Here is a 27033-nt window from a genome sequence, read left to right as displayed (position 1 = left end):
TATTCTGTGCAGAAAAAATCCTCAGCCATCTGCTCACCAAAAGCCCAGTACGTTATTTATTAGCAAGGCAGGAAATAAGTTATCAATGAATATTCTTGATTTGCTGTCATAAAAGTTTGTGTACAGCAGACTGCAAACAAAGCTTGGTATTTAACCAGGTTAGCTACTTATTGTCAAGGTTACAAAATGAGTGGACAACTACATCTGTATTAAGAATGCTTCTGAAAGGTTAGTTCCACTGTCCAGACAGCAAGCTATAGCAGCATTCACATAGTGTAATTTTTATGTAGCAGTAAAAGATAAAACATGTGTATGTATATGTATTTGCTTTATTTTGACACCCTGGTAACTAGCTCAGCAGCCAAGTCTTCTAGAAGGTAATTTAGTACACAGAGGAACTGGTTTAAGTCCTTTTTGTTATCTAACAATCTAGATGATATGTAACTATAGTGGTTTGGCCTCTAGTTATTCAAACATGATAAAGCAATTTCCATTTGCTATTTTAATTAGTTCAATTTTAGACTATTTTTCCTCTATTAATAGCTGCTTTGAAAAAATAAAAGCAGTATTTGGTTAAGTAGAATGTGAATTTATTCCTGTTATTTGCAATACTAGGATTACACAAAAGAAAGCTGGAATATTCTAGCACAGTTCAAAAGCAACATTTCAGGCACTTTGTGAAAAGTCCTCAGTGTTTATATTCTAGGTATTTTAAGTGTCCCAACAATCCATTTAGAAGGGTTCAACCCAACATATTGCCCATTTACTTTCCTCAGGCTAACATCCCACTGTAGGGAAAAATGGGAACAGCTCCATGCAGTCACAGTCTCCATTTCAGTCTTTCAACTGCCCTGAAAGAAGCACTGCGTTGGTGTGGCTCAGTTGGCACTCTCTATTTCTTTACAGTCTGAGAGTATCACATTGCACTGAGATCAACCTCCACTATTTCAGCAGCTGCCAAATTTCCTCTTAAAACTTAGGTTCCCCTGTGTGCCACTGGGCAGGTTTTCTCCTCCCCAGCACTGAAATATTAGCAAAAGACCAAAGCTCACTGTCAGCAAACTGCCACTATATTAAAAACCCAAAGTTAATACACACACCAAGAAGAAGATACTAGACAGGTCTTAATAAATATTGCTTGTTTCATACTTAAAAGCCAAGTAGCCCATGTATCTTACCTCCCATATTTATGGCTCTCTCAAACTCTCCTTCTTTCCCCCATTCCAAATGCAATACTATCCACAACAAAAGACTGCCACAGCTTCACATCTGACAGATATGTGCACACATTTTTCACATGCTGATTTGAAAATACAAAATTCACACAGCTTTCACTCATTTCCTTGGGATCTGGGATTTATTAGTCAAAGGTTTAAACTCAGTGTTTTCTTCGTGAGTAATCTTCTCCCCTTCTCCTTCACCACATCTAAAATGACGAATCTTTAGCTTTCTTGTCTTCAGTTTACAGATTATGAGATCCAAAGTGTCACTCACTGGATTACTGCACATAACCTGAGCACTAACCAAAGCTTACTTGTCTTCAATTTGTCCAGCATTACTTAAATGGAATTATCCGTCACAATCCATATACTGAATCTGCATAGCCCACTTATCTCAAGATTCTGTATGTCACCTAACAGATTATCCATTTTAATCCATACACTTAATCTACATAACATATGTCTTTAATTCATGGGCTCTGATAAACTATAGTATCACTGAATGGATTATTTCCCTTTATCCATAATTGGCAGTTATAAGACAGTTCACTGAAAATGCCCCATCTTCCCAAAAATACAAGCAAGATTAGAGTCTCCGGCAAACAGAATTCTGTCATACCTCAGACACTGCTCAATATAAATACCTGTATTGATACTTCATACAGCACAGAACATCCCTCTCCTCTTAAAAATAAACGTCTAGGTTTATATTAGGGTTTATTAAGGGATTAGGCATGGTGGAGTCCTCTTGCTTTCAATTATGCTCATTTGCATCTGGAGTTACCTTGGTTTTAAGAGGAAGCAACTGGGGGTCAGATTTGCTCTGAGGATTGTTCATTCTTACATGGCATATGAAAAACAGTTTGCCAGAGTTCTTTGAGGATGGAGAGGGCTTTTCTCCAATAAAAGTTCAGGTTCAGGTTCAGGCTTGGCCAGACTTTTTTGAGAGATTCAGGCTTGACAGTTCCAAAAGAATGCCTTCACTTCAACAGCAAACCAAATCAGAAAGATTATAAACAAAAGTCAGCTTAGCCTTTTGTTCTATACACCCATTCAAACTTGGCTAAATCAGGGACATATCAGAGTATATTTTCATTTCTTGACAATCCTTGCTAAATGAGAGAGAAATGAGATTGGCCCAAAGACCTTAAGCACACGGGGAACGTTTTTAAAGATCTGTCATCATTGCTCATGCTATGCTGGTGTTAGCAATACTGGGGATTTAATGTAGGCAGGCCACTGCTCTGTACCAAGAAACCCTATTCAGAGCAAGTCTAATTAACGAAGTGCTTGAAGCAACGGCCAACTCTGGTCTATCCTCCATACTCTCTCTTCTGTAATCTGTACTAATGCTTTAGAACAGGGTGATCCATCCCAGGCCCATGGGACAAATCTAGCCCATGGAACCATAGCATCTGGCTTGCAGGGCTTCCCACAGGTTGAGAAAGGTGGGACAGCAGTGGCAAGTAACACTGCCACCCCTCCTCTGCTGCCATATTTCCAAACCCCAAGTGGTCAGATTGGGCCCAGGCCAGGCCATGCAGCAACATCAGGGCTGAACTGCTGCTTTCTGCTGCCTACTCAATCTGATGCTCTGTTTTCTGCTCTGTCTGTCACTGCTCTGCGCTCCTTCCCTCCCTGATCTGCTGCGCACCATGCACAGACTGCCTGTGTGCCCCTTGTGCTACAGGTTGGTCATGCCTGCTTTATAAAGCGCGTAGCTTCACCCTGTAATTTACAGAACTCAAAGTGCTGTTCTGAAGAGGAGGCAAATTTGATTCCTGTTGGTGGCCACTTTAAGACCTGAAAATCAAACTGTTCCACCAAATCCAAAAATATACATTAACTTTGAATAATCTAGAGGGAATTTCCACAAATGGTGGATGTAGACACATTTAAACATATATCTTAACTAGTTCAATATATATTTTAATAGTTTTAAATAATTTAATTGCTTGGTGTGTGGAAAATCTAAAAGATATCTTATATTGGACTTTATTTTATTACAAGCTTTCTTGAATTCAGCAGAAGCAAAATCGTGTGACCTTCAAAATAAGCTTGAAGAAACCTCCACTGACAAGCTTGTATTTCTTTCTTCAAACCATCATTATTCCTGTCCTATCTATGTGGTGTAAAAAAAAAGCTGATACATGCCTATACCACACAAAACCCTTACAGCTGCTGATCTCCTTGTGCATTAGAACCAATAATTAGTGTGAACCTACTTAACTAATGGCGAGAACATTTTCAAGGTTTTGTCCTGGCACAAAGAGCCCATTTTCCAAGCATTTCACAGTGGCCCTGCCCTCTGGCACTAATTGGAGGAGGGACGAGGGAGCCGCTGCCATCTTGACTGCTGGCTGCCTTTCATCTGGCCCCACCTCTCAGTACTGATTGGTGGAGAGGCCCTGGGAGGGGAGGAGGGAGTAGGGGCAGCTGCCATCTTGCCCCCTTTGTGCCGCCTCACCAGTCAGCGCCTTCCCCTCCTGGGTGGGCTGTAAGACCTATGTGGGAAGGGAATACTTAATAAAAGCTTGTTTTATTACGTTTTTTTCCCCTCACAGGTTTCATGAGCAACCTGGGATTTCATGGTTTCTGTGAAATCTGTGAAACTGGGATTTAGGTAGGTCCCTAATAATTAAGCCTTTCAATCTTACTTGTAACATGGATTGCTTTCCCCATCCCCCATTGCTTCCCTCATTCTGAGGATAAGTAAACTGAGAAGAAAGAGCATAAAGACTTTCTGAAAGTAAAAAGATGGGGCAGACCTGGGATCAGAACTAAAGAGCCCTCCTTTGGCCATCATGTCCTCTAGCACTTGCACACACTTCCTTGCCCTCATGAAAATATTGCTGTTTTGCTTACATAAAAGTAGACTTGCACTACATTTTCAACTCTGTCTGCCTTTTACAGAGAATTTAATTCAGTGGTAACCACATAAACCCACGAAATAACAATATGCATCCTAGTGTTGAGACAACAGCATATGACCCAGTAAAACACCCCCAGATCTAATGAAAAAAAATGAAACTCTGAGCAGTTAAATGGAAAATAATATTAAGTGTGTAAGATAAGTTGCACATTATGGCTCTAGTGCTGCCCACATTCCTGGGTGTAGAAATAAGACACTATTTGAATCTGTGTTCCCAAACATCACTTACAGAGAAGTGGAAAAAATGGTGCAGTTGCCAAGCTAAATATATAAATAAATTAATTAAAGAATTACAATTGAAAAAAAACCCTGTTAATAACCTTGGATTGGTACAAAAGTAATAAAATATTTCTTCTTTCCAGTACAATGCTTGTGAGTGTACACAGAACTTCTCAACTTGTACACCTTTCATGTTGTCTCATTAAATGCAGCTGCAATACAGCTGGCCCATTGTTTTTTTGGCCATTCTTGGCTGGTGATGCCATGAAAATCACATTCCTGGGCACTAAATAATTTGCCTCCATGACCCCCCAAGAACCTGTAAGTCAAATTCATTTACCCCCAAAGGGCAACACTCTATTGTAGTCTCCCTCTTTTCTAGCCACCTATGAACAATGGACAATAATTGCAACTGTCACGGCAGTCAGCAGGAAAAATAAACCCATGCCTGTTTTCACAGCTTACTGCCAAACCTGATCTAAACACCTAATAACCATGCCCCCAACCATAGAACCAAAGCTCCACTAAAATGCATCAGACATGAGGTTTTTGTATAGAGTCTTCGAACAAGAACTCAACTTGTGGTCAAAATATGAAGCTAAAAAACAAAAATTAAAGCAAAGAAAATACTTCTTTGAGGTTCTGCTGTTGTTCCCCAGGCCCCCCTCCACCCCAGACAAGACTGAAAGGGCCGTTGAATTTCTTTCCTGTTAGCTTATAGTTGCTGCTGCTTTCAAGTTTAACTTGTGAAGGGGAAAGAGAGGAGGGGAGGGGGAAAAAAAAGATTGCCCTCCAACAGAACAAGATCACAGGGATTTGGAACAGACAGCCTTCTCAATACAGAGCACACTTCAGAGTAGCTTTACTTTGTCCAAAGAGAATGAAGGATCTTTGGGAGTATTTGTGTAAGACTCTAAGCATTTCAAGGGTTAAAGAAGTTCTCTGCGGCCTAAACTTGAAATGAAAGCTCTCCATGTACCAGAGCCTAAAATGACTTACAGATATATTAGTTCACAATAGATCACAGTGTTATTTAAAAATCATGTACATTTTTTGTTCTTATGAATAGCAAGCACAAATAAGTTCACTACTAGCACTGGACTCCTCTGGCCTATTGACTTGCAGCCATAGGGAAAGTGGGCTCAGGGACAGGAGGGTTTTCTGCACTAAAACTGGATTAAGGGACCTAAAGATTTGACCAACTGTTAATACAATAATGGGAATAAGCATCATGCTTCACACCTCATGCTGAAGCACAGTCCACTTTTTTACAAAGTGAATGAGCAGTACAGTAAATACATATATGAATGTCACTCCCAGAGTAGAGAAGCTGGGGGAGCCAGTGGAATGCTCTGCTACTTGTGTCTGTCAGTGGACTAGAGCTTGCTGGTGTTGGTGGCTTATTTGTGAGAAAAAGAGAGAGAATGAGAGTGAGCGAGAGAGAGCAAGAGAGAAAGACGGACAGACAGACCAAAACCAAAACAAAAAGCTTGCATTTCTGCAAACTGGAAGAGAATTAGACTCAATGTTTTCTTTCGGGGGCATATCAACCTCTCTACTTTAGAAACTGCAACTTGTTTGACATGTATTTATTTTGAGTTTGGTTTCCAGAAGTATCTAGGAAGAATCAGGAAAATACTGTATTATAGAAAGCAAACAACTGCAGGTTGCCTAAAATGACCTCACATCTATAAAATGGGGAAATGTCTTGGCAAAGTAGAGGCTACTGCTCCTGGAGAATGGTCAAATTTTGTCATTTTCCTTCTGGAGCTGGGCTTTAAAGGAACATGCTTTAATGCACAGATGTTGTACACTGTCTTTTAAAATCTGCAGTAATTAATTTCAGTACCTAGAGGTAACATTACACAAACTTTACCCTTTCATCTACATACAGAATTGTCAGTCTGTACCAAAACCAGTAAGCAGCACGTTTGATCTCCCTCAGACTCTACATAAGTCCTGTTATGGATGGATGCTAAACAAGGTTATGCTTCATATGTGAATTGTACAAAATTTCTGTTGACTTTTATTTAAATCTTACATGGAACTACTCCTACATTGATAAACACAGAATTCAAAATGTAACAAAAGCCTTACAAAGTTGGAGGTGATTTATTCATTTAAGGCATTTAAGGTAATATATCGTGCTTTATTTAAAACCACACAGGGAGAACGTACGCTTCATTTATCTCCCAAGTGATAATGTTCCCAAGAAATAAGAAAAAAATTGAAAGAAAAACAAAACGTGCAAGTTCTGTTTTGCTAATTATATACACATATATTTCATTGTTCTTTCACTTTAACACAGAGACAATGTTACCTTTTATTTCTCCAAAGTTCCCTGATCCCATGGCAAGAAGCTTGTCTTTCCAGTCCTTTGATAGTAGCTTTTCAATACTGGGAGTTTCTGAGTGAAGGAGGGGGAAAAAAATGTAAGCAAATCAACATGACTGTCTCCACAATAGAACTCATTAAAAGTCTATCTGCTAAAAATAAGGCCAACCCTAGTCTGGGCCCCAGTTCATAATGACTTCATCAACAAACTGATAAAAGGGGAGGGAAAAAAAGAATGTGTTTTGTCACCTGCTGTTTCAAAATCATTAGCTTTTTCCTCTTATGGAACAAAGCCATAGTAATTCTGTATGACAATGGGCACATATAAACCTGCAGTTCATTGTTTTTCAATTTGGTGAACAAGTTCCTACTTATAATGGATGCTTGTCAATTCCAGGGTGTTAGTCTGCAGTCAAAAAATAATTATGTTGATAAAATCCAGGGTAAAAAAATAGTGAAGGGGTGGGGAGGAGGGAGCCAAAGAATTAGCTCCTAAATCTGCTACATGTAATTATAGCCCTCTGAGTGTTTACAATTACATCCACTTTATAATGTGTGTTTAAACATTGTGTGGTGGTAAGCACACGGTGGAAAGATTTTCCAGTAACATGCACATTGTAAATAATAATAATAATAATAATAAAAAGTTGGGTATAAAAAAAGCTTTAAAAGATTGCAAAATCCAGACATGGAAAAAAAAAGAGTGCCTAGAATGGAAACCCATTATTTGCTCATTTCAGATTTCTATCAGTTCTTTTTTTTCTTTCTTTTTTAATAAAATATATTTGTTCAGTATTTTCAGGGAAAAATACACTGAGGGTGTGGATGGGTCTGATATTTATGCCTGTAACTCTTGTATTCTGACCTCCCTTTTGTGTAGAATTTTAATGCATAAGTAAATATAAATGCTAATAAAATTCAGAGAACATTAAACTCAATTCCAAACAATGTAATTGTATATTCTTGTCAGCATTTAGATGGGTACACAATTACAATAGCTTTCAATCCCACGATTAGCACTGCATTCAGTTAGAAAATGGAGTGTACTAAAAGATAAGTGTCCCAGTATGCGCCATCTAAATAACAATACCCAGACTTATTATCTGGATCTAAGACATATACTGCTATTCTCCACATTTGTGTTTATGTGTATTTGTATTTGTTTACCCCCTACTAGGCGCATAAAGGGAGTACATGTTAACTTATCAAAGGGACCGTCTGGCCTAGAGACCATACCATTATTAGCAACTGGTTAATTTTCCCCACAGTAAAAAGCATTATGAGGAGCCTTCATTATCTTGTTTGGCTAATTCTGTCAACTTTCTTGAACCCCCAACTTGAAGCTTTCAAGAATCAGTTTAATAAAATCTTGCAGTTTGCAATACAACTGTAACATAGTTTGCCCTCTGCCTTCTATACTGCCAACAATATACAAAGGATATGTGGAATAGGACCAAGTGAACAACCCCAATTCTTTGTTAAATTGACTAACACACAAAAAGGCACCCAGACCCCATAAAACATGGACAAATGATGTAACTACACATCTCTGGCTGCTTTACCACTCCATCCAGAAAGAGCACAGACCATCTGCAGACACTTCCTTAGCCTGATGAAGGGTATTTGTGCCTGAAAGCTTGCTAAGAAGAATTTTTCCAACTATTTGAGTTGATTTAATAAAAGATACCAGATTTACCCTAAGAACCTTGTCTGCCTATGTCCTTAGACTAACACGGCTACAACCTACACCCCTGTAACATATATACAAATACTCTCTCACTGTGCATGCGACTCCATCCCCCATGCTACTAAGTAGTTTCTTCCCCCTTAGAAGCAGTTGCCACCTTGACAAATGAGGCCTACTACAAGACAGATCTTTTCCATACACACACCACCACATTCTGTCTCTAGTTTTATTTAATTTTTTTTAAGTATAATTGTAGGGTTCTACTGAATTAGTCCCAACTTTTTTTTTTTTAACAACCAGGGGCTCTTTTTAATAGAAGTTTTTGTTACAAACTCTAAAATTCCAAGTAGGAAACAATGAAAATAAGAGTTGCACTGTAATTAATATTTCTGTGCCCGAGTTCATGATGAGAAGATTCCACTGTGCTTTAGACACTTTTACAAATACTTTCAAAGTTTGTACTTTCTCAGTAAACACTTCATGTAGGAAACCATTTTTTAAAAAACATATCTGAATAGGTCAAATAAACATTGCTGTTTTCTTTTTTTCCTGTGCTTTTAAAAAATTCTTGAGTAGCATGTAAACAGGCCAGAGCTAGTGCGGTATTTGCAATAGAGGACTGTCAGTCATTAAAAGCTAACAAACCCTTGCAAAGCAGGAATGCAGCAATAGAAATCCATTGTGAGCTAACAATAGGCTACAGAACCTCCAGGCACCAAAAGCAGACCATTTTACTTTTAAGTCTATTGTCAGCAAAGTCCATGACAAAGCTTTTCCCCTGCAGCTAGACAAAATATTCGCTGTAGTGTGCTCGTAAAGAAACAGAAGTCTTCTGTCTAACTTGTAGAGTTAAAGCAACAGTAGCCTCGTTTCTGAAGTCTACAGAACGCTCCAGGTTCACTGCAGGCCTCTGTATTAACTACCACGTGGATACATGGCTCAGCTACCCAGCAACTTAGCACAATTACCCTCCTTGTAACAAATAGTCCAGTCAAATGAATGGCTCCTTCAAGACCATGTTATTGGAAGGTGCTAGATCAAAAATCATAGTTAACCACCTATGAATAAACCAGGATAGGAGTGTCTGTGATTAAACTGAATGTTACTTTATTTAGGCATTTTTTTGGTTTCGTCAATAAAAACCTATTGACTATGCACCAGTGTCTACAATGAAACAACTCATGTAACAAATTGCTGTCCTTGCAACCTGACTCCAGCAGTAATTCAGGAAGAGCTACAACAAATGAGCTAAGAATAATGAATGCAATGTAAGACCATGTATCAATGACTGAATATCTGCTAGAATGGTAAAGATCTCAGTAGGAAATTCATGATTAGAGATGTGAAAGGCCAAATGGCAAAATCCCAATAGTAACAATGCATCTGTTCATTAATGTGTGAATATGAGTAATATAAAAATTTACCACAATTATAAGCCCCTCTGAAATGCTGATGGTGTAAAATAGATTGTAGTGATCTAATAAGCATTTCCCCTGTTGAAATACTGTATGTTAACTATTTAAAATAATATTATATGGACTTTTTGTTTAAAACACATGTAATCACATTTAATTGATGTACTAAGGTAGTCTGAAACCTCTTTTGACTTGAACTGCAATTTTCAAGTGAAGCACGTAGAATTTTGCTATCATTTACAGTCTGTAAATATTTTTTCCCTTCTCATATTTTAAAAAAAGGACTATGATATTTAGAGGATATTTCCATTCTAAAACCTTAAATATCTGTATTAAATTATAGTTTGCTTAATTCCGTTGTGTCATGTAATATGGTCTGCTCATGTATTTAGCTTATTAGTATTGCCAATAATATAGACTATACATTGTATCTTAAAAACAATTAGAATTGTAGGTGCACACAGATGTGTATTTTGAACAATTGATCCATTCTATAACAAGAGATTTGAAACCAAAGTTGTAGATAAAAATAACTGTTTTAAAAGCTACACTCATGGAAGCTTTTACAACTTAAAAAAGCCAAGAATATTTATTTGACAGTTTGTTGGGAAGAAGACATACATACACACTAGGACAAGAAATGACACAATATCTTGCTTGTGAAGCAATCATCCATAGTATACATTAGTAAGGCTATAAAAACTTTTACTGCATACAATGTACTCCTTGAAACTAAGCGCCCAGAGTGTGACCACATAATTAAGAACCGGGAACTGGTTCTACTAATCCCTACTCCAACTCTTTAGGGATTTGGGCAAACCATTTAATAGATTTACCTCATTTTTACCATCTGTAAAATGGGGGTTATACAACAACAAATTCTGGGCACATAGCACTCCTGTTTATTATTTGTATTTTGGCACTCAAGAGCCCCATGTATAGACCAGAATCTCATTGTGCTAGGCACTGTACAAACTCAGATGCATATGCTTCTACTATGTTACAAACTAGATGCATTTAGTACCTTTTCTCAACTCCTTTTCTAGAAACACAGAACTCGAACACATCTCTGTCAGGTACTACTGAATAGGTCTTATAACACATCATATAGCTCCAATTCTATCCAGAACAGAATACTAGTATTAACATATAAAACAGCAAGGATATTAGAATACCTATTCACAGGGGTAGGTGTGAGTCAATAATAATTAATCAATGCTTTTGAAGTTTTTCCATTATTTAAAGTAATATTATTATAAATGGAGACTTACAGCTAGGGAGCGGAGAAGGAAGATAATAAGAAAAGGAAATAGCAACAGCAATCATAAAATAAAAAGTAACAAATAGGAGACTGTGAATGAAAAAAATTCCTTTGTACTTGATATACAAATTAATCTACACAAATTATTTCTGTTGGTTTCCATTCATATACTTATCAGTCATTATGTCCTTCGTGATATATTTATAATGCATTTTGTTTTCCTTTTTTCACCCTTGCCTCTTTTGACTGAATATGCTTCTTCGCATCAGTGCCTATGGCAATACCCAATGGTGAATGGCTCTCCAACTGTGCCAGCCATTGTTACAGCAGCATACTGGCTCTTCAATGTATGTTCATTCCCAACAACTCTTCCCCCTCATTTCCCTCTCCCCTCCCCCTCATGCCAAACACTCTTAAGACTGACTCCCCCATCTGAAACAATGAGACCTGGAGAGTCATGCCAGCATCCAGTAATTCTCAAACAGACCTGTGGTGCCAAGAAAAAAAAAATCACATTCTGTCCATTGCAACAGTTCTATAACCTAGTCCAATTTGTGCATATGTATAAACATGTGTAGGTGCACACAGATGTGTATTTTGAGCTGCTCTGCATATACAGAAAACCAAAGGATGTAAGTAAATGAATAGGCAACCTCCTTTAAAAAAACTACTACCTTTTCTTGTGTCTTTGAGTTGTGACTGTGCTTGTCTTGACATACTTGTTTCAATTTCTTTGTTACCAAAAATGGTTTCACTTTCAGAAAGGAATTACTGTTGCTGTAAAACCTGATCTATACTAGAAAGTTATACTCAACTTGACATTTTGACATGGTGTGTGTCCATACTTCATTTTATGTTCTATCAAGGAAACTCCATTTTTCCAAGTATATTTTCCCCTTTTCTGGAGCAACCTAAGCTTCCCATCAGTAGAGTGGCAATGCATATGCTACAGCTCTATAAGCAATGTTTCAGCTGCAGAGAAGGATCCAGAGTGGGTGGAGTGGTGCAGCTACACCCCATTTTAGATTGGATCATACTACAGAAGCCTCCAGGGACTTTTTAAAGTTCCTAAAGCAGATGAAAATACTCTCTCTCTTCCCTTTCCTGATCAAAAGAAACACCCCCTCCCTCCCACTTCCCCCATCCCGGTCCCCACTCCTCCTCCTCCTCCCCTGCCTGCCTTTCCCTGCCATTCTGAGAGTGGAGAAGCACCAGAGCCATTCTTGTCTGCTGTGCAGGGGCTGGGTTCAGCCATGTTTCTCCAGTAACAGAGAAGTGCTTTTAAAATGTTACATGTAGTGTGGCAAAGCAATCTAAATCATGAACATGCACAAGTAAAGTGCAATTAGGTGGACAAATTAAAGACCATCCAACCTAAATGACCTCTTGCAATTGAGGTAGCAATCCAAGGTTACACTGAACTGGAGTCATTGTGTACTGTGTGAACAGACAAGGAAACACATCCGCAAACGCTTATATAGAATTTGCATGAGACCAACTGGCAAGAAGGAGACGTTCACTAATCTTAAAAAAAATCAGAATACAGAAAACCAATGTGCATGAGTGGGGAACAAACAACAGTGGTTTACAAAGCTTGGGATGGAGAACTGCTTGGGTTTGTGGGGGTTTTTTTGGTCTGTGTACATAATTTCCTAGACACTCTTCAACAGCTAACATTCAAGTTTTGCCTATATACTGGGAAGCAGTGATGCCTCAACCAGCTTACAACTATACACTGCTTTTATACCACACCAGGACCACTCCTGCAAGTTTGTCACAAAAACTGCCTGGGATGCATACCATCCCAGGTGGCTCCCAAACAATTTAAGCTCCCTTCTCTGCCAGGAATCACACATCTTTCCCCACCTTCTTTAAACCACCAAAGATTCTTCTTTCAGCCACTCAAAGTTTTGCTTGGATTGTCGTCTGGCATTCAGTCTGTGTGTTGCAATTGCTGTATATAGCTATGATGTGTATTTAGTAATGCCAAAGTTGTTTGCAAATTGCTGGCTCTTTTTTTGTGATGCCTGGCATGTTATGTTAATAAAGTGTATAATGTTTGAGAGTTGAGGCATCTTTATTGAGATTTTTAGCATTACAATCCTTCCTGTGATACAGGCAAGTGATTCATATAGCCAGAAAGTGTTCCATGGCACAATAAAAAGAAAAAAAAATCACTTTAAATTGTGATCAATAATCTATAATGTGATCAATACACTACAGAAACAACTGCTTTTTGCTCAACCTACAAACACACACATAGTTATTGTACTATTGTGTACAGTGTTTTCCATACTTCAATAAAATATTCTTTAAAATTAATTCCTTAAATAAACAGGCTAGAGCAGAGTACACATACAATACCTCACTAGTAAACTCTCCTCCACTTAAACTCCACTTGAACTCCATACTTAACTGGGCAATTTGCAGACTCTGAATTCAGCAGACAACCTGGACTCTTCATTCTTCCACACAGTAAAGACAGAGCTGCACTCTTCAGGTCAAACATTTGGTAATGCACAGCATGCAGCAATTACTGTGGGGTTATTTCCCTTACTGGGATTGAGCCTTGTCATGAGACATCTCCACCTGCCCTTCAATCTTCAAGAGAAACACTACACATTAATTTAGTAACTGCTCAAGCAACAACTGAACTTTTCCTCACTTCCATGCTACTCACTGGCACATGGTTTCATGAAAGTCTTGGATTTAACACTGGAAAAAAGTCCAGTGTTTCTAAAACTCTGGGTAGCATTGACTTTTCTGAACTACAAAACACATATATGTTAGTAAAGCATTCTTGGTGATCCACCAAGGCTTCCCAAACTAAAAACACCCACCCCTTTTGGTTTACATAATTAGAAATGAAGTGAGGGAAAGGTAAAGAATGAGATTATTCCAGCCATCATCTCAGCACAGTTACAGAAGCATAGCTGATTAAATGTATTATTTCCTGCACATTGTCTCCTCTGTAGAGGGCATACTTTATCATTTTTCATACCTCATTGAGAACAGGCCCCATCAAATCTTCCGATATTAAACTGATTATCCATCCACTAAACTAGGGGTGATCAACCTCCAGCCCATAGGCGAAATCCAACCCACACAACCATAGCATCCCATCCACAGGTTGGGAAACTTGGAGCAGAAGCACAATGACAATTAATACTGCCATCTTCCCCCACCACCAAATGTCCAAGCCCTGCACGGTGGGTCAGAACTGGGCCACACCTCATACCCGCAGGCACAGCCAGATCAGGGCTGAGCCATGCCCCCTTCTCCCTGAGGTGCAGGGCTATGCCCCCTCCACTTGCACAGCTAGATTAGGGCCGGGTCACACCCCCTCCCCCATTGTTGCAGGGCCGGGCCAAGCCCCCTTCATCATTGCAGCTGACTCAGGACCAGGCTGTTGTCTGCCCGCTTCCGTGTGGCTGGATGGGGCCCTGCCACAACCCCCTCTTCCCACTGCCCCTAGCACCAGATCAGGACCATGAGCCAGATCTGGCCTGCAGACAAACTGGAAACAGCCCATCCACCACCGCACTAAACAACAGAAATCTGGAATTAACAGATTTTGTAAGGTAAACCCACCCCTGTACTGTAAAAGTGGTTCTCATCTAAAGTGCTTCTGTATCACAGGACAGTGGCATACCTGACACACAACTCCAGGAATTAAGCTTCCCACATCCAAAAATTCTGGAGCCACAGCCAGTTGTTTCAGGCTTACACGACAATCTGATCCTACCAGTCATTAGACAACCACAAAACCACCACTCCTCTGAATGCAGCTATTCTACAAATAGCTATAACAGGGTAGTCTCTATACTTAATGTGAAGTCATCCTGTTTTGAGTCTGAGTGTGTGGCCTTGCAAATACAAGAGAATTATATGTCCTGTCCTTATAATGGAGAACAGTCATGCTCTTTTATGCTATATCCATATTTGTAGGACTGAGTCTGTAAAGGGAACAATTTTCCACAAGCTAGTATATCTGAAGGCAGCACAAAGGACACTGAGATGTCTCTACCTACCCGCTGCACAAAATGCTGTTTTGCAATATAACCTGATCTTTCAGCACAGGCAGATAAGCATTTTGCCTTAGGCACTAGGCCACCAGAACTTCTGACACACCTTTTCAATGTAAACTAGGTATGAAAACTGCACCCCCTCAACCTCCATTGATAAAAAAATTAAAAGACAGAGGAAGAACATTACCTGTACAGCAAAACCAAACAAACTGTCTAATTTTTTCAGAGATGTTTATAAAAAAAGATGCAGTTAAATTCAATGAATTCCCTTCTTTACCCTAGCCTAAAAAATGCATCAGGAAATTAAATGAAAACTAATTTTCAATCATTTTAATGGCAAGGTTTCCTTTTTGATCCAACTTATAAAGTCATCACTGGGACTTTTTTGTGTGAAAATAGTGCATGGTAAAAAAAGAAAAAGCTTCCCTAGGGACTCAAGAAGAAAATGTTGCCCCAAGGGATTACATGCAACTTTCTTTTATATACATTTCAAATTCCAGTCATCCAGAAGTGTGAGAAGGTATTTAGTCTAAAGAATGCTTCACCCTCCCCCCAAAAATTTGCTGGGTGACAGAAGGCACTATACCAAATCTAACAAGCCTTTTAGCGGCACTATAATTCAGCAGCTACAGAGATATTTTATGGAAATATTAAGGTAAGCAATATAAAACCAAAACATCTGGAATTTAAACCCATGAAATCTCATGTCAACCTTATTTTCCTATCTTGGTTAGATCAAGATAAATATGCTCTCTTGAAATATTTTCCTATTAGTATCAACATTATACACAATTCCTAATTAAAGGCTCATAGCAGCTTGTTAATATTAACAGGCAACTGCATTTTTGGTCTCTTAATTTTTGATACCTTTAGGAAATGACTGGTAAAACAGGGCTTAAAAACATGGACTGAGATATGTATGCGCTGACTTCTGAGGGATAGTAACACTGAATTTTATAGAAATACCTGTGAGCTGTATTCTCATGCTGCTAAGGTGTGTACAAAGGTTGCTTTTTAGTACGCCTGTGCGAAGTGGCTAGCATTCGTTTTGGATTTGGATTAGGCCAATTTGGGGAACAGTGATTCGATTCAGTGATTCGAATCACTATCCTGAAATGATTCAGCTGAATATCTGAATAAACTAGGCCCATCCTCCCTAGCCCGGCAACGGCTGCCCTGCCTGCCGCAGCTCCTGGCTGTTTGAAGAAAAAAAAAAGCCTGGACTCACCGGGTGGTGCTGGGGGGGGGGTAATCTCTGCTGCCCCCCACTGCCCCACATCACATGGGGGACTCTGCATGAGCCCCCCGAAGCCCCAAAGCTGCTGCAGAAGCGGTGAGTCCCAGGGTTTTTCTCATTTTTTTTTTCTTAAAGGGCCAGAGCTGGCCCAGGCAAGGCACCTGTGGGGGGCTGGGACAGTGGAGGGGAGGAGAGTCAGGGGGCTAGTGCAGAGTCCCCATGCAGCATGGGGCAGTGGGGATTGCCCCTCCCCCCCCACCCAGCAGCACCCGGTAAGTCCAGGCTCTTTTTTAAAGCACCAGGAACCGGGGCAGGCAGGACAGTCATGGGGGGGCTAGGGGAGTGGGTAGGGGTCAGGGGAGTTGGGGGGGTGGGGGGGATCAGGAAGGCTAGGGGAGCAGGCAGGGGCTGGGGGCTGGCAGGGCTCCCCCCATGGTCTCCTCCCCTCTCCCCCAGCCCCCCCTCCACCACCCCTGCTTACCAGCTCACAGTCCAGCTACAGCTCCCTGCTGCAGCCCCCAGGGACTGTACGAATCATCAAAGCTCTCTGAATCTTTTCCGAAGATTCAGAGAGCTCTGAATCGATTCAGACCTTTTAATTTGTCCCCTGATTCAATTTAGATTCATAGATTCGGCCAGCAAATTGAACCAAATCTCCTCTGAATCAATTCACTACCCGAAGCTTTACGCAGCCCTACTTTTTAGCCATTTGAAGTGCTTTATTGCCATAACTTAAGAGAAGTGCATGGCTTTACAGAACTTTAACACTGGGTACAGTGCTTTAAATTAATCCTTGTTAAATAAGGTATGAAATTTGAAGCGTTGTAATTTACAGCACTTTGATAACCTATAGCACATTAAATAACTTTTGTATGCTGATGAATTGCTGGTGATTCCGCCAGTATCCCATGGGCTTTGTGAATTGCTGCCTGGCCCCTTGGCAGATGTGGTGCCTGTTCCCAGCAAAGAGGGGTGGGGGGTAGTGGTGAAAGGGACATGCTATGGGTGAAAGGGCCACCCACACACACACACATGCACACCCATACATGCATGCATGCACGCACCTGCACACACAAAAAGACATGCATGCATGCCTGCATGTGCACGCACACTTACACACACACCCACCCTGAGTGGCTGGGGTGGACCAGATGTTTGGACATGCCACAGATGGGACATACACACCCTGAGACCCCGCATGGCTGGAAAGCAGCCAGTTGAGGTACCTATACACATACAGTGAGGCTGCTCTGACTTGCTGTAATTACAATGCATTGGAGCAGACTCAGTTAATCAAGTCTGCTGGAGCATGGTAATTACCACACTCCAGCAGACTCCAGTGTCATGTGTACCAGCATGCCTGCACTGAAAAATGGCAGCAGGGGCACTTTAAATCTCATTTTCAGAGCTGCTTTAATTAAAGTGCCTCTCTCCATCTCCCAGAGCACATGTATAAATGCCCTTAGACCTGAGCTATCAGCACTGGTCTGCTGCTGTCTCAGTCTCACGCAGCTTCAGAAGGCTGCGGAGCACCCCCTGCCTCCTAGCATGGAAAGTGCATGGAGGCTCAGAGCCCCGCCCCAATCAAACACTGCACTTCTATAATGGTTAAGAGTGCTGTAACTTTATAGTGCTATAAAAGTCCTGTAAATTTCAGTGCTGTAAAACATGCACAGAGCATTTCTGTACACACCTTAGTGCAAATGACTTTTTTCCTGGTTTTAGGCCTCTGGCCTGTCAAACTCTCAAGAAACTGTTGTACATAATATAAGTAATATATACTATATATCTAATATTACTGAGTTCAGCTAGAATTTTACAGGATCACCTCAAAAAAGCTTGTATTTTTAATCTCCTTTATAAAGATGGGAATAACACAGCACAGAACATAGGAGACTTGCCAAGAGCACAAGCAACAACTAGTTGGCAAAGCTGAGAAAAAATCTTGGTATTTTCTGCTTTCCAGTCCCTGCTGTAGACAATAGAGAACACTGCCCCCAAAAACTATAGTGTTAGAACGTGGATGTTAATGATGCTCAAGGGATAACTGAAGCTTTGTGCTCTGCATATCTACTCCTTTTGAAAATGCCGCCCTAATAATGAACAAGAGAAAGAACAGCCTGAACTTTCAAAGCAAGTAAGCAATTAAAAAAAAAGTAAACTAAGGAATCTTCACTCTGGTCAAAAAGCAACACCATGTGCTGGTGAGGGTTTTGTTTGTTTGTTTAAAAAAACCTAGGTGTGTTCTCAGAGACTGGTGCCCAAAGATCAGTTCCTCTTGTCTGACATTCTTGTAAGTTTTTGGTTCTGGTTCACGATGTGCACTTGTCAGCAAGCTCACGAGTCTATTTCTCTAGAGGAAATGGAGAGCATGGGATAGGGAGGCTTCACCTTCTGAATTTAAGAGATGAAATGTCCCACTGCAGCTGCACTGAAGTACATATTACTTGACTAATCATTGGTTCCCCTCCCCACCCCCCTTTTGACAGCTGTCTTCCTATCATCCCAACAGGTGCTATTAGGCCCCGAACAATAGCTAAGGCTTTTAAGCCACTGCTGTTGACAAGTGAAAGGGAACAACAAATGGCTCACTAGTGCTCTTCCTCCCAGGGTCACTCAACCAATGGTAATAGTTATTATTTGTATTTATTAGTTCTGCAGCACTGTCCTCCATTGTGCCTCCCCACCCTTCCCTTTCCGTGACAGCCAGGAGCATTTTAACTTTTAATAAAAATGGGAGCAAACATAGCTCCTGAGCTAGCTGTTTCTGTAAAGTGCACAGTTAATGAATGCTGTCCATTTAGATCTGGATAATTTATGATGTCAGCAAAGTGTGGGTGGGGTGAGGGGTGAAATTGAGATGTTACCATTAGTTACACTGTGAGGAGTGACAGAGGAAGAAGTGGGGGAACAAGAAGGAGAGATTTTTCAGTGCACTTGATTTTTCAAGATAATTGCAAGGTTATCTGGCAATAAATAAGACATCCCCCTGTTAAAGTTAAGGTTAACACCATTTTTCTTTACTATTCTTAACATGTCACCTGCTGTATTACAAACTTCTTCAGAGAACAATGGCTGCAAACAGATGTCACTTGTGTACCGCCATAACAATTTTTATGGTGGCACAAAGCAAAACTAAACAGACATCCACAGCCTTTGTCACACCACAAATGCCAAAATTCATGACCATGACAAAAAGTAGTATCATTCTGTGCTGCTATTTTGTGACAGACATCTGTCTGGAAAAGGAAAGCATGGGCAGCCTGGAGTTGCCTGCGCTCTCCAGCCACCCTGGACAACTGCTTCTGGGGCATGCTGAATCCTAAAAATTCCTGGGGCATGCTGGAGTGAGCCCCTGAATCCCTGGTGGTGCCTGCCTGGGTTTCCTCACTGGCAGAGGCACACCGAGGGATTCTGACTCAGGGTGTGCCACTGCAAATGAGGCAACATCACTCCCTGAGTGTTGTCCTGCATGATCAGGTGAAGTCATGAAAGCATCTGTGGCCTGACCCTGCAGGACAAGGGGTAATGTCTGTTTTGCTCAATGAAGCAGATTAGCTGTGCCAACACAGGTCACATCCAGGCACAGCCGATTTGCTTCATTTGGCAATGTCTCTTTATAGCCAGTTGCAGATATAAAACTGTAAGAGAAAATTAGCTCCCTAAAGTGAAAGTGGAACAAACACATTTAACAAGCTCTTTAGATCAGGAGGCGACACAACCTATAGCACACAGGCCAAGCCAATGAATCCAGCATGCGGGCATGGAGCTTTGGTGGCATTCAGCAGCAAGGGGCTTCAATTGTGGATACTCTTCCTGTGCAGCTATGGAAACAAATGGTTGCAGCCAGGTCTTAGCCGTCACTCATCTCTGACCAGGGTGGGTTATTCTCACCAGCAGTTGGAAAAGGTTGCCTACCACTGGGTTAGGTAGTGTTAGGTAGTGTTGAAGTAATGTTGCAGCTGTGTATTGTTTACTTTATATTGTTTAGAACAAATCATATCTCAAACAATGCACTGTAAGGCAGTAGCTGGGGGGAGGGAGGAAAACATGTTGGGATGGTCTTATCCCAAGTACAAACATCTGATATTTTAAAGAAACTAATAGTCAAAATTGCATAACGGGTAAGCTCCATCAAATGTATTGTGTGGGCAATCTCCTCCATTTGCAAAGAAAAACTTTGGGAATATAAACAGAAGCCAGGTAATTCCATGTACAAAGAGTGCAAATAAATGAGCCATTAACTTTCCTGCACACACAAATGTGGATTTTCATATAATTCCCTCAACACACGTAGCACTTAAAATGTAACCCTCCATTTCATATTCTAAAAATGGCTAATAGAGGACTATAAGTTACAAGCCAAATTGAACAATGCCTCTTTATACCAGCTGAGGCTCCATCCCTATTTGTTTAAATTAGCAGTCATTGCAATCGTGTAACGAAAGGAGATTTTCTCAAAAGAAGAGTTGATCACCTACAAGTCTGCAACCTAATATCACTGAAACACTTGACTTCTTTTGGAGAGATTAATAAATAAAACAATAAAAAGAATTTTAAAAATAAAAAAAAATGTAAAAGAAAAGAAAAAAGAAAAGCACACATGAGGCTAAGATTCTTATTCTCTTTAAAAATATGACAGAATGTTTTACCACTGGAAGTGAGAATTAAAGCACATACGCCTGATGCTAAACAACTACACATCCTGAACTCCTCTTGCACAACATATGTGAAAACAAAATCGCAATCTCCGTTTGCCAGATGCCAGAGAGATATGAACAATAAAAAATGACAAGATTTACACTATAAATCAGAGCTTCTGAAGTGCAGGTAGTTTCACAGTAAATCAGAACGGTAGTTGTAATGCAAATTATATTTGCATGAAATCATTATGTCAAATTAAATAGAAATTATTAAAGCAAATGTCATCTTTGGATTTGCTTAGAATAATCTTCCAAGATTTGCACACAGGCTTTTCCACCAAGTACAGCATTCCATCTGCTTTGACAACTTGTTCTGTTTGTTCTCACTTGTCGCCATTCATGGATTTTTGGACTGTGTTATTTTCAGTGTAAATAAGGAGAGGAAATACGTTGGGTTTCCTTTTGATACAGCATTTATCTTCATGAGTTTGGGAATGACATCAGGACACATGAGTGGTGCAGCCATGTAACAGTTGTGACAAGTCATCCCCAAACAAGTGGAGAGAAACCAACAGAAGTCTATTATATGTACTTCTTTAGTAAAACAGTTATGTGCAAGGAACAAGAGACTGAACAAGGAAAAAAGAGAGAAAGAGTTTAGGAGAAGAATAAGACAGACAGAAAGAGAAGGGAAGAAGAAAGAGACTAAAAAGGAGGGGCCTACTTGCCAAATTGCAGAACTATGTATAGTAAACACCATGCAATGAAGAGGCCCAGAAATAGAAGAATCAGTGAAGCACTACAACTCCCCTGACTATTCCAATAGACACAAGCACTGACTCATCCCTCCCAAATCACTGCCCACACAGATATTCAGACATGTCTAGGTAAACATGTGAGATAAAAAGCAAGTAGGAACAACACTCAACTCAAGCTGGTGGAAAACATAGTATGCTACAGGCGCAAACACGAAGTGGTATCATAGTTAGGAAGGAGGATAGAAGTTGTATTTCTCCTCTGCCAAAGCAAGCATATAATAATTCCCCTGTAGAACAGTTCTGTGAACTCTGACCGTTTCTACTCAGCTTGCAAACATAGCACCTTATGACTTAATTCCATGGAGACAAGCCTCCAGCAGCCTCCATAAGGGTGCACTTATGAGCCACCAAGACCAATAAGCCAAATGGAAGACAGCAACTGACCTTGCAAGAATTCAGTTACAAAGGGGCGAAGGCGATCAGTGGCCATTACTTATAACTCTGAGCCAAGCACTTCCTGAATGGTGAAAGAGAACAGAGAAACACCTGGAACACTGTGTGTGTCAACAACTGCTTTGATGAGAAGAAGCTACTTGAAAACAGAAAACCATCACAGCTCAGTTCTGCTGATCCATGTCAACTAACACCTGGAGGCCACCACTCCTCCCTTTATTAAGTAAGCTAATAGATAAAGTAGGAAAAACTACCCTCAGTTACCAGTGTCCTGGATTCCTGTCTGTCAAACTATAACTCTGCCTATGGTATAGAGATAGTACTAATTGCCCTGGCAGCTGATCTCTTGTTGCCCATAGACAAGGGAGGTAATTATATTTATCTTTTTTTTTTTACTCTTTCGTGGCATTTGTTACTATCTATCACTAAATATTCTTGTCCTGATTCCAAGAAACTGTCGGGGTGAATGAAATCCTGCTGGTCCTGCAGCACACGCTAAATCAGATGAGGTTCCACTTCCAAAGCCCTCTGCAACAGAGTCAGGTTCAATTGGAACAATGACATTAAAGACAAAAGGTGGGAGAAATCTGAATGCAGAAAATGGAACTTTCTTGGGAGCCTGACCTATGTAGATCTACAGGATCAGCCATCCTCCTGACCACATGTTCTTCAGGTATTGGGAGGGTTATAAAATCTCTTTCATATGGCATTAGATATAATCCTCCAAATCTATGAACCACTGTCTGGTATTATCACACAATGTGTGGATTGCATCTGCCCCATTTGGGGATTTTTAAAGATTGCAGGTTTCAATTGAGGGCTGTGCTGTTTGTTGGAGACCACACTCAAACAGCAGGCTGTCCAAGATGGTCATCTTGTGAAGTGTTGTTTTGAAGCATCCGTATTCAGATCTCAGTCTGTTCAGCTTGACCCATGCTTCTCTGTCAAGGTTGTGCCCTATGGGCGACTTGTTTGATGTTGGTGTGAAATGCTGTAGGAATAGGTCTGAACTTTCCCAGCGGTCGGTTGACTCCATTGCTACCCATAGGTTTGGTTCAGCATCCTCAAGCTCTTCCAGAAGCTTGTAGGCTTCATGTACAAATGGTTTACAACTTTTACACCACTTAAGCCTCCATCTATTCCATCTTTTTTTTCTAACTTTGGTTGTAAAATAAGATCAGCTGAGGTACCAAGATACAGGCAACCTTCTGCCTTAAATCTTATAAATCAAGCAGAATCTGCACTATTTCCCATCACTGTTGATGAAAACATGGAATCAGTAGGAGTGGTGAAGCTAGGATTAAGGAAGCACTTCAAAGGAACTGCCTACTGTAGAACACCCCTCCTCCCCCACATTATACAGAACATCTGCTGTTAGATTAAAACAGTTTGCAACTTTTTACTGCCCTTGGATATTCAAAAAGCTTTGGTAGCAAAAATCACCAATTTTCCTCTATAACTGGCTTCCAGATTGCACATCATTCTTTCAGACACAAATTCTTATGGGCATGAGGATCTGCCCATTTATGATCTCCCGGCTTGACTCATACTACTTTGTTGTAGCTTAATGAACCCTCTTCTCCTCCCCCAAAAATAAAAAAAATTAAAAAGCTCCAGACGGTGCAACAGTAAGCAGCACATCTAGCTCAGCCACAGAGTTATATATCAATGCACGAAACTGACTGTTCTGTACTGCTCCCCCATTTTGTGAGTCCAGTTCATGGTCTCTCTCATAACATTCAAACTCTTTAAAGAGACTGAATCTACCCATCAGCCCACAGTTTCCTCTGTGACTAGAACTTCCCATGTCATCTAGGCTCCACTGGAGACCAATAGTGAAAGACGTGTGAACACAGTGGATAGAACCTTTATGGGAGGCTCAGGAAATGAATCCTGTAAGACACAAGAATGATTCTGATATTATCAATGATGAGGAATGTGAGTGACAGCTCTTATCAACTGAAGCAACAACTTCCAGTACAGACCAAGCATGTTAATGGACAAAAAAAAATGTTGGACCAAAAGTGCATCTGTGCAAAATTCTGAGGTTTAACTTTGCTAGGAACATTTTCTTCAGCCTCTGGCTACAGGTAGGTCTACACAACACAATACAGTACTGTCAAAAGAAAGAAAAGTTAGCTTTGAGTACTGGAAGCAGTAACCACGGTAGAGCTACAGCTCTCCTTCAGAGTTAGTTAAGCATTTCTATAAGGTAAGCTCTCTCTATATGGTACTGGTATAACTGGGGGGCATGTGACACCACTGCAAGCACTACTCAGCAGTTCTACTATGCCAGCTGCACCTGTCCCTCCCACTGTCTGCCCATGGATATTGCACTGTGTCTAACATACCAGATGCTGTTCAAGCTAGGTGAATAACTCTAAGTGAAACTTGTCCAAAGATACCATCATTAATCTGTCTAAACCTGAAATAATACAAAACATGGATGCACCTTTTAGTGCCTTTTATGTATATGTTCACCTTTTAGTGCCTCCTTTTGAAAGGGTAGAGATATACCTTATAGACTAACTGAATCAGAGAAGCATAAGCTTTCATGGCCAAGAGGTCACTTCTTCAGATGCTATGAAGGAGTATCATCCAGAGATTCACTTTTCTGTTTGAACCAAAAACACAAATGGGAGTTCAGTTTTTATAGGCAAGAAATGTTTTGCTTATTGGTCTTTTTCTGTATGGAGAGGGAACAGACAGAAAGAGCTGTGCATACACACCTATTAAATGTTTGTAAAGTAAACGTGTTTGAAAGATACACCTACATTATACATACATGCACCATGTACATAAAGGGACAAAGAGTCATTATCAGAAGTAGTCAGGGGGATGCCATGGGATGTAGGACTCCTGAGATGTTTGGTAAACGACAAGGGCAAATTCCCATATTGCCTGAGAACAAGGGTCTGGGAAGGTGGGGGCATGGAGTAACTGCAGAATGGTGTTACTAGGAATTTAATAGATCAGAAAAGCCTGAATGGGATAACAGGACCATTGTTCAGAAAGTTCTCCTTTGTGAGCAGGCTTTAAGGGGATGCCAGGGCAACAAATGACTTAATCCTGGGAAGGATGCTATGGTATAAATGAAAGCAGTCTGTACCTTGAAAGCCAATGGCATAAATTTCTATATCACATAACCACACTGACAACTGCAGCTCTCAGCAGTCTTAAGAGCTGCAACTGGCAAAAACCACATAAGCATGGCTTCCCTCTCCTTCTTCCCCCTTCAAGCTCCCCACCCCCCACCCAACATTTCCCAATGTACTCAGGAGGAAAACAAGCCACATAAATGACAAATAGAAATGGTTAAATGCCATGTAAAATATAATGGCTACAGAGAAGAACAGAAGAGAAAGAAAGAATTATTTTGTGTTGGCTTTTCTTTTCCCTTATGCTCTAACCACTGGACTAAACCTGTCTCCCCGTGGTTGTATGAATCAGAGAATTAAATTATGTGCAATGAAATTACACACCTTCCTGTTCCTCTGCTGAATGTGAGTGCTTTCATAGAAGCCTCATGTACAGTGAAGGATACTTCCTTGACTTTCAGAGTGCCTTATCTATCTTTGCCAAACTTTCTTATAGTTTCCCTTGTTCATGTGTTTCTTGAGCCCCTACATTTACATGGTGGGGGTTTTGGAAACAGTCTCATTTAATTCCCCACTAAAGTCAAGGGGAGTCTTTCCACTGACTTCAGTGCGAGTTGGCTAGGACCCAGAGAGAGGGAGACTGATTAAAAATAGAAAAGTTCCACAATGGTACACTAAGACAGAATAAAAAAGGTGAAAAATGTGAAACAAGATCATTATCCCTGGTAGGATAGGAGTTCAAATAAGACTTAAAACAAGATTTTTTTAGAGCAAGGTAACAAATAAGTATTTTCAGCTAACTCACAATTTCTGGGTGCATATACACATGCACTTTAATAAGCAGTAGCCAATTTTATTGCGCGTTAAAGCGGCATGGCAAAAACTCTGCTAATAAGCTAATGTGCGATAAAATTAGGCTACTGAGTAGGGCTGTGCGAAGCTTCGGTCACTGATTTGATTTGGCCAAGATTTGGCCCGATTCGGCAGATGAATCTCCAAATGTGAATTGAATCAGGAGACCCTTTAATATCTCTGAATTGAATCAAAAGCCTCCGAATTGATTCAGAGAGATTCGATGATTTGGACATAAACACAGCTTTAAATGTTTTTTTTCATACCTCAAGGAACCAGGCGGATCATGAATGCTGAGATGTTGGGGCAGATGGAGCATCCCACGGGAGCACAGTGGGGTCCCCAGCACCCTCAGTGGTGGACCCAGAAGTGAACCAGAAGTACTTTTGGTCCACTTCTGGGTCCACTGTGGAGCTCACGGGGGATCCCCCTGCCGCCCTCCAGCTTGGCGACTGGTGCCTCCTGCTGAATCAAATCGGGACAGTGATCCGAATCAATGAATCAAATCTCTGTCAGACATTCAGCTGAATCCAAATCCAAATCGAATATGGCCTTCTTCACACACCCCTACTACTGAGCATTAAGCATCACTAAAAAAGCATGCACTTTCGTTACTGCGCATTAGGACAGCCTAATGTGCATTTAGTTAGTACCTCAATTAATCAAGTCTGTTCTGACATGCTGTCATTACAGCATCCTAGCAGCATGTGGACAGGCACCCAGATGTACTAAATTTAATGCGTAGTAGCAAAAGCACATTAATGAATGTGTAGATGCACGCACTCTTATGTAAATAATAAAGTTCCTAATATAGAAGAAATTCTTGGCCTACTAGCAGGGATACTAAATGAAGAAAAAAAAACCCAATGTAGCATTACAGAACTTAAGTTTCAGTA

General features: G+C 40.5%; 1 protein-coding gene across 19 annotated transcripts in view; it reads right to left on the bottom strand.

Annotated features, from left to right (window-relative positions):
* SOX5 (SRY-box transcription factor 5) overlaps positions 1-27033 on the bottom strand; it is a 947053-nt gene that overhangs the window by 214700 nt on the left and 705320 nt on the right. For 17 of the 19 annotated variants that reach the window (XM_059726572.1, XM_059726578.1, XM_059726580.1 and 14 more), the window contains one exon: positions 6692-6778. The exons of the other annotated variants lie outside the window; for them this stretch is intronic. In XM_059726572.1, coding sequence (XP_059582555.1) covers positions 6692-6778 — 87 coding nt within the window. The remainder of the gene's footprint in view (positions 1-6691; positions 6779-27033) is intronic. 19 annotated transcript variants of the gene reach the window in all.

Source organism: Alligator mississippiensis, chromosome 4, assembly GCF_030867095.1.
Source record: "Alligator mississippiensis isolate rAllMis1 chromosome 4, rAllMis1, whole genome shotgun sequence".
Lineage (NCBI taxonomy): Eukaryota > Metazoa > Chordata > Crocodylia > Alligatoridae > Alligator > Alligator mississippiensis.
Note: the sequence above shows the minus strand (reverse complement) of the source record. Positions and strands in the feature narration are given on the sequence as shown.